Source organism: Ctenocephalides felis, unplaced genomic scaffold, assembly GCF_003426905.1.
Source record: "Ctenocephalides felis isolate EL2017-DRISC unplaced genomic scaffold, ASM342690v1 CF-g0.4_SCAFFOLD_01604, whole genome shotgun sequence".
Lineage (NCBI taxonomy): Eukaryota > Metazoa > Arthropoda > Insecta > Siphonaptera > Pulicidae > Ctenocephalides > Ctenocephalides felis.
The window spans coordinates 58,152,471-58,170,995 of record NW_020537758.1 but is presented as its reverse complement, the minus strand read 5'-3'; the positions used below and the strand labels follow the sequence as shown (position 1 = coordinate 58,170,995).

Here is an 18,525-nt window from a genome sequence, read left to right as displayed (position 1 = left end):
AGAACATTATATATTTACAGGAGATCACGCGCCTATCTCAGTCCCGCCGTACCGACTGTCGCCAACCAAGCGCGCGGCACTAAAAGCCGAGCTTGAAGAAATGATCCGGCAGGATGTCATTGAAGAATGCGAATCACCATGGGCAGCCCCAGTGGTAATGGTTCCGAAGAAGGATGGAGGCACAAGGGTGTGTATCGACTATCGCAAACTAAACGCGATCACATCCGCTGATAGTTACCCGCTGCCGAGGATAGATGATCTCCTACACCTGACGAGTAAGGCAAGGGTTATGTCAACCATAGACCTCAGATCAGGATACTGGCAAGTCGCCGTGAGACCAGAAGATCGCGATAAGACGGCGTTCGTAACCCCTTTTGGACTATATAGATTCAAGCGAATGCCTTTTGGTCTAAAGAACGCACCAGCCACGTTTCAACGTCTCATGGACCGACTTCGATCAAGTTTACCCGACGTACCGATCCTGAGCTACCTAGACGACCTCATCGTGCTCTCAGAGGATTGGAATCAGCATCTAATCCACTTAAAACGCTTGTTCTCCAGGATCCGTGCACTGAACCTGCGGATGAACCGAGACAAGTGCAGATTCTTCTGCACAAAAGTGAAGTATCTGGGACATGTCGTGACGCCTGAAGGAATCCACACCGATCCCGAGAAGGTTGCTGCCATCGTAGACATGAAACCACCCAGGAACGTGAAAGAGTTGCTAACATTCTTGCAAACTTGTTCCTGGTACAGACGCTTTGTTCCAGACTTCGCGAAAGTGTCACAACCCCTAAGTCAACTGAAGAAGAAGAACCACGACTGGATATGGGGACAGGATCAGGAAAACGCCTTTCAGAGTCTCAAGACAGCACTAATGACAAGTCCAATCCTAAGACAAGCCGATGAGATGAAGCCATATATTCTACGCACCGACGCCAGCAGTTACGCTCTAGGGGGAGTGTTATTACAAGGAGAAGGCGCCGACGAAAGACCAGTCGAATACGCTAGTCGACTCCTAACCCCGGCTGAAAGAAACTACAGCACCACGGAACGCGAAGCATTGGCGGTAGTATGGGCCGTCAACAAGTTTCGCGGCTACATCGAAGGAGCAAAGATAACCATAGCTACAGACCACCGGCCTCTGAAGTGGTTGATGACACTACAATCGCCCAGTGGACGACTGGCGCGGTGGGCATTACTATTGCAGCAATACGATCTCCAGATTGACTATACGCCAGGTAGAATCAACGTAGTAGCAGACACATTATCACGACCCAATATCGACGATAAGGGGTCTACATCCGTACAAATTGGACTCGTCTCGATTGACTACCCAAGCCGAAGCGCGACGGAAACGCGACAGGGATAGATGGACGACACCAAACTACGAGAAATAATTGACTCTTTCGAAGCAACAGAAGATCGACAAGACTACCAGAGATGGACAGAACGAGGGTATGTTATGTACCAAGGGGTTCTATACCGATATAATCCGGACTCTGACGCAGAAGAGCCACAGCTGGTAGTCCCATCACACGAAGTCAAAGATATCCTACGCGAATATCATGATGCCTCCACCGCAGGACACACAGGCATCGAACGCACCATAGGACGAATCTGCCAACGATATTATTGGTCCAGTATGCGGCGGGATATCATAGCACATTTGAAAGATTGCGTGGAGTGCCAGCGGTACAAAGCCACGAATCAGAAGCCAGCAGGACTGATACAAACGCCACCACTACAGCAGAGATTTGAGGTGATAGCTATGGATCTGTTTGGACCCTTACCGGCATCAGAGGATGATCTAAAATGGATTTTTATTGTTGAGGATCCAACGACCAGATGGGTGGAACTCTTCGCGCTCAAAAACGCCACAGCCCAGGAGTGTGCAAAGACTCTTATAGACGAGGTATTTCTACGATTCGGATTTCCAAGGAGGCTCATCAGCGATAACGGTTCCCAGTTTGTCAGCGCCGTTATGCAGCATACTACGCACTGTCTTGGAATCAAACAGCACCTCATCCCAGTATACCACCCACAGGCGAATCCAGTGGAGAGACGCAATCGAGATCTCAAGCCGCAGTTAGCTATCCTGGTAGGCGAAAAACACACCACCTGGCCCGAGAAATTACCAGCAATAAGGTTTGCAATGAACTCGGCCAAATGCAAAAGCACTGGCTACAGCCCAGCTTACCTCAACCTAGCACGTGAACTTAGGACAACGGATGATGTCTACAGGGACCTCAGGGCAATTATCGAAAAAGAAAATCCCATACCGGATATCACCCCCTACCTGCTTGGAATGACCGAAACCTTCAAGCAAGTAAGAGAAACGCATGAGGAACAACAGGACAACCGTAAAAAGTACGCAGACAAACAACGACGACCGGGTCAAGCATACAACTCTGGGGACAGAGTATGGGTAGCCACACATACCCTAAGTAATGCTAAAAGAGGATTTACGTCAAAATTTGCTCCACGTCGCGACGGACCGTATGTCATACTTCAGCAGAGAGGCCCGACAAGCTACGAGGTAGGACGTCCAGATAACACGGATGAGATCATAGGAACATTCCACGTATCTGCCTTAACACCTTTCGTAGGAGATGAAGATACTACACCCGTGATACCGATCAAGAAGCGTGGTCGGCCCAAGAAGAGAGCTACGACCCAATAGAATGTTTCTATGTATGGACTCTTCGCCGAGACGACTGTAGGTCCATAGGGGGAGTCTGTAACATTCTATATTTAATTAGTATTAGTCATGCAACAATTATCATTGTAACAAACATACGTAATGTATTTACAAACATTCGTAATATATTTACAAGCATTCGAAATGTATTTACAAAACATTCGTAATATATTTTCAAACATTCGAAATGTATTTACAAAACATTTCGTAATATATTTACAAAATTCGCTGTACGTAAATATTTTGTCAACAACGCACGAGCATACGCGTGACGTCACCAAAGTGAAAGTTTACACACACAGCTATAAGCGAAGGGTCCTACGCGGAAGCAAGATGCAGCATACAATAGCGCAGGTACAACAAGGATAGAAGATTCTACTACGACTACTCACTATACCGTTAGACCTCAGGCGTACGGACAGAAAGGGATGAAGAACTTATGCAATCTGCGTCATCCGTGTAAGCAAGCGATAAGATGCCTTAATCATACGAGTCAGGATAAGTTAAAGAAAGATAAAAGATTAAGACGATAATACATGCAACTTTGCCCTGTGACTCAAGCGAGGGTGTGAGAAAGATAATCATATGTACACATTCCACAACACCGAAGGAGAAATTTGTCATAGCCAATTATCGATGACCTCAAGCGAGATGAGTTCATCATAGACCAATGACCATCTCATCCCCGAAGATTTTGGCGAGATGAACCGACGAAGAACCCCGAAACGATGCGAAGGAGCTCTCGGACGGACACGAAGGAACCACCACCCTCACCAAAATTCAACCCCACTACGGGAGTAGGAGAAGAAGGAATCGTATAAAAAGCCTAGCAGAATCCGAAAAATTGTCAAAAGTGTTTAGTTCGCCCGCGGCTAAAAGCTTTATGGTTATGATATTTCTCACTGAAATTGTTAACTAGTTGTTACTCAACCCTGACCATCACTTGGGACTTCAATCTAGTATTGAAGTTACAAACGGTCCGGTAAAGTTGTTGTAAAGAATTTTCTCTGAGTTCTTACAACCTGACGCCCGAATCATTTTGCTCTCTCTCCGAGCCGAATTGATTCACCATCCAACGCGCTATTTCTAAGTTAATTCAGTGTCTGTATTATTTTATCGCATTTCTGTGAACCCACGAACAATTTTAATAAAGTTAATAGTTTTATAATTGTGTGTTTCTCATTTTAATAATAAAACCGTTACACTCATGAATTAATTTATCTATCATGGATTAGTCGATTATTTATACAAATCGTGAAGTTCATGTAACTTGCCTCAAGGCAAAATACCAATGCCAACTAGTTATTTTTAACTTCCTTTAGGGTAGTTATAGTAATGGGCCGAAAATCGAAAATATTTTTTTTCCATTTCTCGACGTTTTGAAAGTTTCTGAACATTTTGGCATACCTCAGAAAAAATGGATGTGTGTGTGTGTTTTGTATGTCCGCATTTTTTCGTTCACGTTTTCGGGCGCACGGATCAACCGATTTGAATGGTTCAAAAAACATTCGATTCCTATTCTTAGGGAGATGTTTTTGGCAAAGGCAGGACCAGCCGTTACTGAGATACGGAGCAAAGAGTGCAGAAAATACAAATCGAGTTTTTGAGAGAACGGAATATTCGATTAGAATGATCTGAAAAATATTCAGTTTGTAATGATTGAATTTTGAAATGATTGAGATTTAGCAAAGGCAGATCCAGTCGTTTCGAAGATACAGAGCTAAATTTAAAAAATGGCAGTTTTTGAGAGAACTAAGCGTCCGATTTGATTTATTCAAAGTTCTTTCTGCTTGTTTCAACAAAATAATTGCTTTTGGAAATGAAAAAAAACATTTTTTTAAAAAAAAATTGTTTTTGTATATCGAAAATAATTCAGACTTTAATTTTAATTCTGTTCTAATATACTTTAAATAAATAATTTCAACTTTGCAATTCAGTTTATATAACTTTTATAAATATTAGACAAAGTTACAATATCATTTCGTCACGGTGCGGTAAGTTCCAGCAATTTGCCTTAAGGCACGATGCCATGCACCCCACTAGTTTTGAAAGTTTTTCGTCCACACAAAAATTAGACCTTTCATCGACATTTGCTCAAAACGCCTGAACCGATTTCAGAAATTTAAAAGCCATTTGATGTATCTGGATGAGGATTATCGTTTGTCAGTTTTGTGCGTCGACCTGCCGAGCCGTTTCTTTGTAGTTTGGAAAAAAATGTTAAGCTTCGTCCACATTTAAATTCATGCTACCGAACCGGTAGCTTTTTAAAAAATTAAAAACTGTTTGAAAGATAGTAGTTAGTAGTTAGGAATGATACTGATTAGTTTTAGGTGAAAATCTACCGAGCCGTTTTCTTGTAATTAACTGTTGAAAAAAAATTTAAGTCGATTTTTATGGTACTTTTCTGGCGATATATATCATGGTCTCATAGAACTTACTGAAATATCACGGCCTTACGACTAGCAGTTTAATTTTAAAAATTTATCAAAGTTTGAAAAAATGAGTAGTTTTTTGATGTTTGTTAAAATTAAAATTAGACGATTTATTTGGTATAACGATAGAGTACTTAGTCTTATTGAACATACTAAGCCATTAGTCCTACAGAAACTGGTTCAATTATAAAAATTGCTGATTTTTGAAAATTAGCTTTTAGAAAATACTGCGAGTTAACGTTTTCGTTCGTTTTCAATCATGTGTAATAAATCCACTCGGAATACTTTTAATCAGACATAAATTAATATTTTTTATTGATTATGTCGATTATTTACACATATCGGGAAGTTTTTGTAACTTGCCTCGAGGCAAAATATCAATACCAACTAGTTTACTATTGATTTCACGCTCCGCCCAGAACTTCATTCTAGATTCGTCTGGTTTATTTGGTATATTTTGTATAAATCTGCACCTACATTTTGACGGAAACAACTCCCCAAATAACATTATTTTCCAACGGTCAAATTGACCGACCGCGGTAGTTAGGCCACATAACAATTTTTTTTCGCAAAATAGAAGAAATAATTAAAATCAAAGAGTGAGAAAAATATTATTAGTATGTTTTAAGAATTGTCATATTGGTATTTTAACGTTTAAAAATGTCTAAGACATACACAAAGTTTGAAACTGTCATTTTGACCGGCCTTGGTAGGTTTAGTGTTTATTGTAGGACTAGTAGGTTTAAGAAATATGTAAAAGAAACAAAAACAAAAATAGAAATTTCTAAAATAAATCGATGTAAATACTTAAAGAAAGAATAAGTACTCTAATTATTTGTTAAAAAATTAACTAAGAGTTGTGCAAAGGTTGTGTTCTGATCTTACATTAACACATTCATAAAAATAAGACAAATATCTGCAAACTATCTCTTGAAAGTGAATTTTATATATATATATATATATATATATATATATATATTTATATTTATATTAGGGTGGTCCTTAATATGGACATTTTCGAATTTCCTTGTTCCCAAGGGCTCGAATGGTTCCAAATTGATAAAAAACAATTCTCTGAAAGTTTTTGCTCTTAATATTGTTTTTTAGATAGAGCGCAATTCAATCAAAGTTTTGTATAGAAATAGCATGAAATTTTTTTCAAAAATTATGCAGAGCGTCGAATTTTCAATAAAAAATGATAAAAATTTTCACTTTTAATTCATTTGTCGCTAACGTCTGAATTTTTTTTTTTTTTTAATTTTCAAAATTTTTTTCATGCTATTTCCATACAATGTTTGATTGAATTGAGTTCTATCTAAAAGTTAATACTAAGAGCTAAAACTTTCAGAGATTTGTTTTTGGAACCATTTGAGCCCTTGGGAGCAAGGAAATTCGAAAATGTTCATATTAAGGACCACCCTGATATATATATATATATATATATATATATATATATAATGATCATTTTCTTATTATAATATATGTTTATATATATATATATATATATATATATATATTTTTTTTTTTTTTAGCGTTCCAAGACAGAGAGCTAATATTACAGGCCAATAAAACATCCAATGGTTCGGAAAATATTTTTTAATGCTGGCAGATAAATATTAGTACATACTCTAAATATGATTCAATTTTAAACTCAAAATCAAGTTTAGTTCTGTGCTAATTCGATATTATCCTGATTCACCTTTTGCAAGAAAAAAATGCCCATGTGACAATTTGTTACAAAGTACTTTCAATATCCAATAAATTTAACATTTGTAAATACAAATTGATCTATCAGGTAATTTTAAAATATTGAATTACCATTTGATAATTATTCAAGATACAACCCAAAGTTAATCAATATTTAAAAAGTATATATATATATATATATATATATATATATATATATATATATATATATATATATATATATATATATATATATACTTGGTTGATTCGGTTCATTTTCAATCTAAAATTAGATGGCAGAAGGTGCTGCTGCAATTGATTTGATTATAAATAACTAATATTTCATTTTAATTTGTATTATTAAGCAGGCACTAAATCATTTGATTCGAATTGACACATTACTAGTTGTGATATTAATTTTTGGATTGTTTAAAGTATAAATAAAATTGAGTATTAACTTATATAAGTATTAACTAATAATATAAAATTACAACTAATATAGTAGTACATAAATAATAATGGAAGTAATTCATAAATTAGTTAAGTTATATACAATTCAAATTATATTAATTTATATGAAAAATTATGTGTACCAAATATTTTGTAATTGAGAAATTCACAATTGTAGTAATTTCGCATATGGGTAATGTAATGTATTGTTAATGATCGTGCAGAATTTGGATGAATAAAATATAAAATGGAAATTAATAATTCTATTTTTAAATTATCTAAGCCATTTTTGAGTAAGATTAATGCTTTATTATGATGAAGATTTAAAAATTGTTTGAAGATATTGATTTCTTTTCTCCATCATTTTAACTTCAAATAAAATAAATAACTAATAAGTACTGTGCAATTTCAGAAACATAAATTAGATTTATAATAATGTCGTATGAACAATTTAATATATTATATTGTGCCTTTTCTAAGGCATCAGTTTATTGCAGGTAATTGGACTAGATAGTTTGTCATATTACAATTATTAATTACTAGCTAAATGAAGATTTACCTACTTATATAAATGAATTGAAATTAGTATCTAACTGTTGCATAACATTGGCTTCAAGAATAACTTGAATGTACCAAAGATATGTACGTACTGTACGAAAACATTGATGTAACTGCTGCATTTTTCTTCGATAAACATTCATTTCTGAAACCAGAATTAATTAAATTGTTGATTTGAAAAAATAATGCAAATAAAACATTTATTGCTGTAGTTATAGTTGAATATACCTACTGAATAACTATATCTATAATTTATATCTATATTTCTACCAATACTATTATTTCAGAATTAATCTATATGATTATTACCTTCAGTTGAAAGATGTGTTTTCTTTAATCTTCGATTATACTCCAGTCTTCCATTTTGATAAGCATCGTGTATTACTTGCTCCCAATGGTCCATTTCGTAAACTGGTAAGGCTCGACCAATGGGTATATTAATCAATTTTAAATTATCAATCAATTCAGAAACCTGTGTGAATGTAAAAAGATAATTTTATATATGTCTAAAATTCATTATATACCAATATAAAAAATTTTATACTTAAGTAAAAGAAATCGAAAGTATTTTAAACTGATCTTAAAATGAGTATTGTCATATAATGATTTTCATGTGCTTTGTCTGAAATTCATATATATATATATATATATATATATATATATATATATATATATATTAGGGTGGTCCTTAAAATGGTCATTTTCGAATTTTCTTGCTCCCAGGGGCTCAAATGGTTCCAAATTGATAAAAAACAATTCTCTGAAAATTTTAGCTCTTAATATTAACGTTTAGATAAAGCGCAATTCAATCAAAGTTTGTATGGAAAGAGCATGGAAAATTTTTTGAAAATTAAAAAAAAATGTTTTAAGTATAACTTAGCGACAAATGAATGAGTTTTTTTTATTCATTTGTTCGCTAAATTACATTTAAAAAACATTTTTAAAATTTTTGAAAATTTTTTCATGCTATTTCCATACAAAACTTTGATTGAATTGCGCTCTATCTAAACGTTAATATTAAGAGCTAAAATTTTCAGAGAATTGTTTTTTATCTATTTGGAACCATTTGAGCCCCTGGGAGCAAGGAAATTCGAAAATGACCATTTTAAGGACCACCCTAATATATATATATATATATATTTCAAAGTAACTGGCAGCCCATTCGTCGAAATAAAAATTATATATATATATATATATATATATATATAATGCACACACAAACACTGCATATATATGTCTACATACACATAAAATCATTCTAAAATTAATCGTTTTTAATTAGATTTAAAAAATTTAGATACGAGTCATGAATGATATTATGATCTGATCTTTTATTAACACAACTTGGCGAATTCAAGAAGATTAAACTATTTTCTGAAAAAAGTCTATTAAAAGTGCAATCCTCTATATGAAATATTGGGTTCAAAGACATAGAAATGAGAATTTTCAATGGAATGTTGGACTAGAATGCTTTGAAAACTTCGATTTTTATGGTGAATAACACTTAATTCATGTTGTCTTTTGGATTCATTGTGATGTTTGGCTAATGTATTCTTTATCACAATTTTTGCAAAAGATAAAATTAACAAAAAAATAGTGATATGGATATATAGATCAATATTGCAGGTAAATAAATTTTGTTACACAATTTTATTTTTGATTTACTAGATTTTTTTTTAATTTTTTATTTTTAACTTCCCGTATTATAAGTTATTGTAATGGGCCGAAAATCGGAATTGAAAATTTTTACATTTCTCGACGTTTTGAAGGTTTCTGAACATTTTGACATACTTCAGAAAAAATAGATGTGTGTGTGTGTGTGTGTGTGTGTGTGAGTATGTATGTATGGATACAAATTTTCGCCCACATTTTCGGGCGTACGGATCAACCGATTTGAATGGTTCAAAAAACATTCGATTCCTATTGATAGGGAAAAGAGCAGATTAGTTTTTGGCAAAGGCAGGTCCAGCCGTTTCGGAGATGCGAAGCAAAAAGTGCAGAAAATAGAAATCTAATTTTTGAGAGAATGGAGTATCCGATTTGAATGATCTAAAAAACATTCAATTAGTAATGATTGGGAGAAGTGTTTATTAGTTTTGGCAAAGGCAGGCCCAGCCATTTTGAAGATACGGAGCTAAATATGTAAAAAATGGCAGTTTTTGAGAGAATTAAGCGTCCGATTTAAATGATTCAAAGAACTTTCTATTTGTCTTAACAAAATAATTGATTTTGGAAAAAAAAATTTGTTCCATTTTTTTTTTTTTTTTAGTTTTGTGTATATCGAAAATATTTCAGATTTTATTTTTAATTCTGACTATAGTTCTAATATACTTTACAAATAATTTCAACTCTGCAATTCAGTTTATGTAATTCTTATAAATATTAGACAATGTTACAATATTTATAATAATCTATTTGAAAACATTCAGTATTCCTCGAACATTTCGTTACGGTACGGGAAGTTCCAGCAATTTGCCTTAAGGCACGATGCCATAATTGCCTCAAGACAGAATTCCACTTACAGCTAGTTTACTTTTATATACCTTTCTTTACTTTTGTCTGGTGCATAATCCATTCCTTTATATTAAAAAAAACTTTTTTACTTAATATTCTGTATTCTTCATCATAAATAGAGTTAGTCTATATAAGAAAATGTTTTGACAAAAAAAAAAACTGATGATGGAATGTATCTAGTTCCGAAACGTCGTATCTAGTTCCAAAACATCTACAAAAAACAATAATTGTTTTACATTATTCGATTTATTTTTTTAAAAAGGACCATATCAATTTATGAAAAAATCTACGATTTATTCTTATAAATATTAGATAATGTCCTTCATTTTAAATCCGATTGCTTAAGGGGTTCTTCCTATGTTACGGCCTGTTTTTTAGGGATATTTTAGGATTTTTTTTCTACAGCCAGTAAATATTTAGAGATTCAAGTTTTTATCATTTATTAACACATATTTCGACAGTATAAATATAAAATTTCAGCTAAAAATATTCAGTCAAACTAGAGTTACAGCGCTCTGAACACCCTCGCCTCGAAAAAAAGAGCTCCCACTGTCTCCACGATTACGGCTGATCGGCTTATCTGACCAAAAAAAAATAAACGGCGTTTTAATTTGTAGGCTTAAAAGCACGGAATGAACTACAATCAAATGAATATAAAAAAAATTGGATGTTTTATAGACATTTGAAATAAAAGTTGCAAATTAGGCGTTTTTTTTTTTTATTTTTTGCTATAAAAAAATCGAAGTTTTCAAAATTTTCGATTGATAATAGTTTATTCCATGCGTTTAAATATATTGAGTGTGCCCTGTAAATTTCAAGTAATTCGGTCCAGCCGTTTCTGAGATACAATGGAGGAAAGTTTGAAAAACACAGTTTTGAGAAAAACGCGTTTAAAGATAAAATGATCGTTGTACTATATACTACATGTATTTTTAAATGGCTGTAACTCAAAAACTATTTGAGATATCGATTTGAAATTTTAATATGTTATTTTAATATGTTTATTTTGTGTAATCTACCGAAATATGAAAAGAAAAAAAATCGATTTTTTCAACTCATGACATAGGAAGACCCCCTTAAGCTTTGTTTATTTACTTTTCTGTAATACATATTAGGTTGTCAAATATCTCCCTTCCGCTTTTTTGCTCTTGGTTTATAATACAAAAAGGCGGAAGGGAGATATTTGAAAACCTTATATATAAACATAGTCGTCCAATACATAATCTCTTATATTTTGTCTATAAAATAAGAATAAAATTACAGTATTTATATAATCTATATGAAAGCATTTAATACTCCTCGAATTCGTTACGGTACAGGAAGTTCCAGCAATTTGCCTTAAGGCATGATGCCATACACCACGTTAAATTTTAAATTCTTAGTTCAACGAAAAGTCTTATTTCTTGAAACTTGGGGCAATTGTGTCATTATTTTTGACTATTGTCCTAGAAATGATATTCATGATGGTTACAGTTCCAAAGTTTAAATAAACAAAAGTAACAAAAATTAACCACAATAACAAAGAAACAGTCACAATTTTATAAAGCTCTAGGTTGCATTCAAAAGGTCATAATTTCCAAACATGAATTTTTGTTTCTGAATGTTTTCAGAAGTTCTGTTTATAAGTGTATTTGTGAATTTGTAAATTGTTTTGTAACTTTCAATTTTCTAAGAACTTTGTATTGAAAACATAATTTTGAAAATATCATTGATATTTCCTTGAAAATTGTGTTTTGAAATAAAACTTACCTTATAATACTCTTGCAAGGCATGTGCTATAATAGGGTGGTTCAAATAAAAATTTTCTGATATATTTAGTACAGCTGAAGAATAGAGTTCATTTTCAATAGATCCTCGAAAATTTTGTTGACACTTTTGTTCCAAAACTTCTCTTTCCTTTTTCAACATAATTATTTGATTAAAACACATTTCAGTATACCTTTGTTTCTTCAAGCATTCTGATTGACTATAATAAGATAATAATTTAAGTTATTATAATTGGTAATAAGAACTTGAGCAATAAAATGATTAAATTCAATATTTTATGCAATACAGAGGTTATTTTGTACTAATTTAACAATTTTAAATTAATTTTAAAACAGAAATGTATTTTAGTTATTCTAAAGTACAAATACTATAAAAAATGGTGTACAGATAAATAAAAATAATGGGATAATGGATTCACCGTAAGGAAAATATGTTGAGCACAGAAGGTGCAAATTCAAAATTTGAGTGTATACAAATAATTTAATTTGCAGCTACTTTAAATTGTAAATTCTATTTGTACTTTTAAATAACTAAAATAATAATAATTCAAGCTTTAAATATACCATTAGCATCATATATAAATGAATAAAGATATTAAAAAGACTAATTAAATTAAATTACTCACAAAATTTTAGAATAATTTTTGTGTATTCCAAATGGATTTTTTTCTTTTTCGATATGAGCCAATGAGTCACTTAAACTATTTAAGCCAAGTGATTTTGAAGTTATTATTCCATCAGCTATTATTTCACATGCATTTTGATTCTGCTGAAATATACAAGCAAATGATAAAATAATGAGTTACAACATGATCAAATATCAGTTTGAAAATTGATAATAAATATTATCATATCTCATTAGATGCGATTGGAGGAAAGTTTACTATACAATTGTATATATTTTAACAAAAAAATCTCCTTGACAAAATATTGAAAGCTAGTTTTTGTATGGCATTCCAGACTAATTTAGCTAATAGATAAATTCTGCAGAATTTAGTTAATTGTTCTGCAATGTGATAAATATAGCTTATTGTTAGAGTAAAGAATAAAGAATACATCAGCAGAATACTCTGATATCACCAACAATATGTTTTTTGAATAACAATAATCATAAATCTGAGGATAATAAAATCGGGACCATGATGTGATAGCACCACAAATCAATGATTCCCTCAATATATGGAATTAATATATTTTATATAATTTAATAAAATTAATGTATTAAATCTAAAAAGGCTGAATTCATGATCTATATTATGAGAAATGATAAACATTCTCTTGAAGGTTTTCTTTAAAAAAAACAACTTCAATAAAAACCAGTATATAACTAAGATTTGTTACATTACCATATTATTATTATATTCCTCAGCGTTAGAACGACATGAAAAATTTCTTGATCTTAATAAATGTTGTTTGCTTTCCATAATCTGATCACTTTTTTCATGTATTTTTTCGTACCCATTATTATTATTATTTTCAATAATAGTATCTTGACTTTGATGAGCACAATTACCTTTGGATTGCTTATTAATGCAAGTGATTGCGGGTTGTGTAAAATAGTTTTCAGTCAAATATATATTAGAACAGGTTGAAATATGACACCTAAATAATAAAGAAAAGATAATAAGAGTTCTAATTCTTATAATATTGAATATCTTAATCTTATAAAATAATTTTACTTCTCGAAGTGTTGCTGAACGGGTTTTTCTTCTAGTACCTTCTCAATATAATCATTAATAAATAAGTCCGTTTCTTGGAGCGAACAAGAGTATGGCTTTTCTTCCAATTGGCACTAAAATACATTTAGTATTTATATTATATAGTAAATATTTGATAAATTCAACACACTATGATTTATAAAACAATTGCACAATTGGAAAAAATATATCACTGCAACAATGTATGCGACTTGTATGGTTATGATAACCTTCAACATTTTAATAAGTAATTAAGTATAATGTAATTAAATGTTCCATTATATACACACCTGCATTGTTTATTTCAACCTGAATTAAAACAATACTTTAGTAACTGTATGATCTCAGTCAGTACATGGGGTGCAATATCACTATATCGTTTAGGATAGAGAGTACGATTTACCGCCAAATCATCGCAGCCGCCAAAACAAGCGGTCGAAACTAGAACTGGAACATTTTGGGGACGCATTAAGGTGCGTCCACACCTAACGAACGAGCACGAACGACGTGGATTTTGATATGCGCGTGGGTCGCTTTTGTTAGAAATTTGTAATCTGCGCATATTATTATTTATCATGTTTGTTCGTTTTCGTTCGTTCGTGTGGCGCACTTTCCCAACATTCAGCTCCAATATCTCTATTTGGCAAATTTATTTCGTTACTGAATAAAATTATAATTACTAGTGGGGTGTATGGCATGGTGCCTTAAGGCAAATTGCTGGAACTTCCCGTACCGTAACGAAATGTTCGAGGAATACTGAATGTTTTCAAATAGATTGTTATAAATAATTATTGTAACATTGTCTAATATTTATAAGAATTATATAAACTGAATTGCAAAGTTGAAAATATTTGTTTAAAGTATATTAGAACTATAGTCAGAATTAAAAATAAAATCTGAATTATTTTCGATATACAAAAATTTTTTTTTTGAAAAAAAAAATTTGAAAAAAAAATTTGAAATAAATTTTTTTTTCCCCAAAATCAATTATTTTGTTAAGACAAGCAGAAGGTTCTTTGAATCATTTAAATCGGACGCTTAGTTCTCTCAAAAACTGTCATTTTTTGCACATTTAGCTCCGTATCTTCGAAATGGCTGGGCCTACCTTTGCCAAAAACTATAGTTTATTATAATAAACACTTCTCCCAATCATTACTAATTAAATGTTCTTTAGATCATTCAAATCGGATACTCCGTTCTCTCAAAAACTCGATTTTTATTTTCTGCACTCTTTGCTCCGTATCTCCGTAACGGCTGGACCTGCCTTTGCCAAAAACTAATCAGCTCTTTGCCCTCTCAATAGGAATCGAATGTTTTTTGAACCATTCAAATCGGTTGATCCGTGCGCCCGAAAACAAACGTGACTGGAAATTTGTATCCATACATACATACACACACACACATCCATTTTTTCTGAGGTATGCCAAAATGTTCAGAAACCTTCAAAACGTCGAGAAATGTAAAAATTTTCAATTTCGATTTTCGGCCCATTACAATAAACTTACCCTACGAGAAGTTAAAAACCAGTAATATATGATTCAAAATAAAAATAAATTAATTTGTAATTTTAACTTTACTATAACTTTTAATATATAAAAATAAATATGTACTTTCAGTACTTCTCAAACGTTTTCAGTTCGACCAACCATTACTTAGAATTAGATACTTTAACTTCCCGTGGGGTAAGTTATTGTAACCGTCCAAAAATCGAAATTGAAAATTTTTACATTTTTAGAAGTTTTGAAGGTTTCTGAACATTTTGGCATACCTCAGAAAAATGGATGTGTGTGTGTGTATGCAGGGCCGGTCCTGGGGTCCTCAGCGCCCGCATGCAAGATTTGTTTTAGCGCCCCCCCCCTCAATAATTTTAACTGTTTTAACAGTTTTTCATCAAAATTATATAAACATTATAAACACGTTAAGTTTTTTAATTATTTTTAATCATTCTGGATTTAGTACACAAAAAATTAGATATAATCTAAAAGCGCATAGAGTACATTGATTTTAAATTAATTTAGAAAATCGAGACGATTCGCGGGTTGATCATAATCAAATATTTTTTAGCATATGGGTAATATTAATATTTAAGCTCTGAAACATTTAACTTATTTATTACGCGATTTATTCTATAGAGCAAATCACGCCAAAAGAACAAAAAAAACTAGTCTTTGATTTTTAAACATAACACTCGTTTTTCAAGTTTTAAATTAAATTTTATTTTAATTTATTTTTCATATTTACAATATCCAAAATTACATCGTAAACTTCTCCTTATTGGTATCGTAAGGGCCGAATTGTATCCAGCTTTACTTTCCCATCAGATTGAGAGTATCAGATTGTTATTTTTAACTTATTTTTAAAGTATTCCAAAGATTAGTAAAAGCTGCAAAGAAATTACATATTTTCTTATACTGAAACAAACAAATTATATTTGTATGCGTATTATTGCTGCATAGTTAATAATTAAATTATATATAAAAAAGCTTAAAGATTTTTGTTCCTAAGTACATTTTGCTTCCATTTTTCATATTTGCTTCATAAACCTAACCACACATGTCTTCAAAGTTCATCAGATGTGAAACATTTGCAACAAAAGCAAAAGTTACAATTCAATTCTAATAATGAATAAACAAGCCATTTTCAAAACACTGACGTCTCATTTTCCATTTTCTTTATCATAATTAGTATATATTTCTTTAACAAGTTCCATTTCAACTAAATCAGTTCGCCTTTTTTTCACTAATAACGCCCAATAATTAATTTAAACTTTCGTAGGATTGCTCTTACGGGATTGAATACTAAACTAGCTGTAAGTGGAATTCTGTCTTGAGGCAATTATGGCAATTATGGCATTGAGGCATCGTGCCTTAAGGCAAATTGCTGGAACTTCCCGTACCGTAACGAAATGTTCGAGGAATACTGAATGTTTTCAAATAGATTATTATAAATATTGTAACATTGTCTAATATTTATAAGAATTATATAAACTGAATTGCAGAGTTGAAATTATTTATAAAGTATATTAGAACTAATAGTCAGAATTAAAAATAAAATCTGAAATATTTTCGATATACAAAAAACTAAAAAAAAAAAAAAAGTTGGAACAAAATTTTTTTTTCCAAAATCAATTATTTTGTTAAGACAAGCAGAAAGTTCTTTGAATCATTTAAATCGGACGCTTAGTTCTCTCAAAAACTGCCATTTTTTACATGCTGTATGTATGTAACATGCTGCTTGTCGTAACAAAATAATAGATTTTGGAAAAAAAAATTGTTTCAACTTTTTTTCAAAATTTTTTTTTCAGAATAAAATTTTTTTGTATATCGAAAATAATTCAGATCTTGTTTTTAATTCTGATTATAGTTCTAATATACTTTAAACAAGTAATTTCAACTTTGCAATTCAGTTTATATAATTCTTATAAATATTAGACAATGTTACATATAATTTATAATAATCTATTTGAAAACATTCAGTATTTCTCGAACATTTCGTTACGGTACGGGAAGTGCCAGCAATTTGCCTTAAGGCACGATGCAATACACCCCACTAGTCTTTGACTTAGATCATTTGATAAACTTTTTCTCGTTTCGGAGAAATAAATATCCCGCGATCGCTAGTGGCCGCTGGACAAATGAGTGAGGCTCACGGGCGTTTTGTTTATTTTGAAACCAAAAAGTAAAAAAGTAATTCATCACGAGTTTTCGTCTGGTTTAGTCAAATGCCATTTATTTTTAATTAGGTAAATGTTATTCTTCCATATAATAATAGTACTTTTAATATGCACAAAGATTCTGGGTATAATTCTCGCGGTTTTTTATAAACTCACTTTTATTTTGAAATTCCGAGTTGGTGTTAGTTGAGCAAAGTTGCTAAACTTGTTCTGTCACTAAGACAATTACAATTAACTTCCAGAAATTAATTATCATTTTTAAGATTCAAGCTAAGTCTATGAATAATAATATAAAGAAATAATAATTTTAAACAAAAATACTGAATATATAATAGTAAAATAATTCCTAAGATATCTTAGGAAACCACAAATTTATTTTATTAAATTTATATTATTATATACGATATTGTTTTGTTGACTTTAATTTTAGTTAATTACTTATTCAAAGAAAATTACTATAAGTTTTGTTTTTTCTGTCAATAAAGATTATAAATATAGAACTGATTATTAAAAACTTATTTTATTTCATCACTAATCGACATTGAACCTATGACTTCATTATACTTTCTTAGTGCTTAGTGCAACTTGCCCCACCTATGGGGTACATTGAGCATACTTTACTTTTTGCATTTAAACAGCTAGCTACAGCTGTAGCTTTTAAATTTTACTTATTACCAAAAAATAGTATTAACACTTTTGTTAAGCGATAAACAACAAATCCATTTAGCCGTATAACAATTTATTGAGACTTTTCATAGAGGAGCTACATTCGTTTAAGTAAAAATTTGCTCAACTAGCCCCGCCCTACCCTAATTCGAGAACGCTGATTTCGAAAACAGTAACAGAAATTTGCTAACAGCTCTAGTTTTTGAGATATGCCAATATGCCAGTTCTACCTAAAAACAATACGACATATTTCATTTTATGCCTTCAAAAGTCGTCTTTCTATATGATTTTCGTACGTGAACAAGATCTGACTGATTTTGTCATAAGCTTCAACAATTAATTGTCAGCCATCATGTGGTTCCCTAGACAATATTAGAATACG

At 31.5% G+C, this 18,525-nt stretch overlaps 2 protein-coding genes across 4 annotated transcripts in view; one reads left to right on the top strand and one right to left on the bottom strand.

Annotated features, from left to right (window-relative positions):
* LOC113372468 (ADAM 17-like protease) overlaps positions 1 to 6,975 on the top strand; it is a 45,642-nt gene extending 38,667 nt beyond the window's left edge. For both annotated transcript variants that reach the window (XM_026612803.1, XM_026612802.1), the window contains exon 12: positions 6,666 to 6,975. In XM_026612803.1, coding sequence (XP_026468588.1) covers positions 6,666 to 6,702 — 37 coding nt within the window. In that variant the 3' untranslated portion in view covers positions 6,703 to 6,975. The remainder of the gene's footprint in view (positions 1 to 6,665) is intronic.
* A 740-nt stretch (positions 6,976 to 7,715) lies between these two features.
* On the bottom strand, positions 7,716 to 14,221 carry LOC113373134. 2 transcript variants are annotated; one of them, XM_026613449.1, is made up of 7 exons: positions 14,095 to 14,221; positions 13,787 to 13,899; positions 13,454 to 13,709; positions 12,734 to 12,876; positions 12,091 to 12,307; positions 8,137 to 8,299; positions 7,716 to 7,972 (listed from the first exon to the last, which is right to left on the bottom strand). In XM_026613449.1, the coding sequence occupies exons 1-7, from the start codon at positions 14,098 to 14,100 to the stop codon at positions 7,833 to 7,835; spliced, it is 1,038 nt and encodes a 345-aa protein (XP_026469234.1). In that variant the 5' UTR covers positions 14,101 to 14,221; the 3' UTR covers positions 7,716 to 7,832. The 2 variants fall into 2 exon arrangements, with proteins under 2 accessions (XP_026469234.1, XP_026469235.1); XM_026613450.1 differs by having other exon boundaries at positions 12,734 to 12,873.
* Positions 14,222 to 18,525: the final 4,304 nt, after the last annotated feature.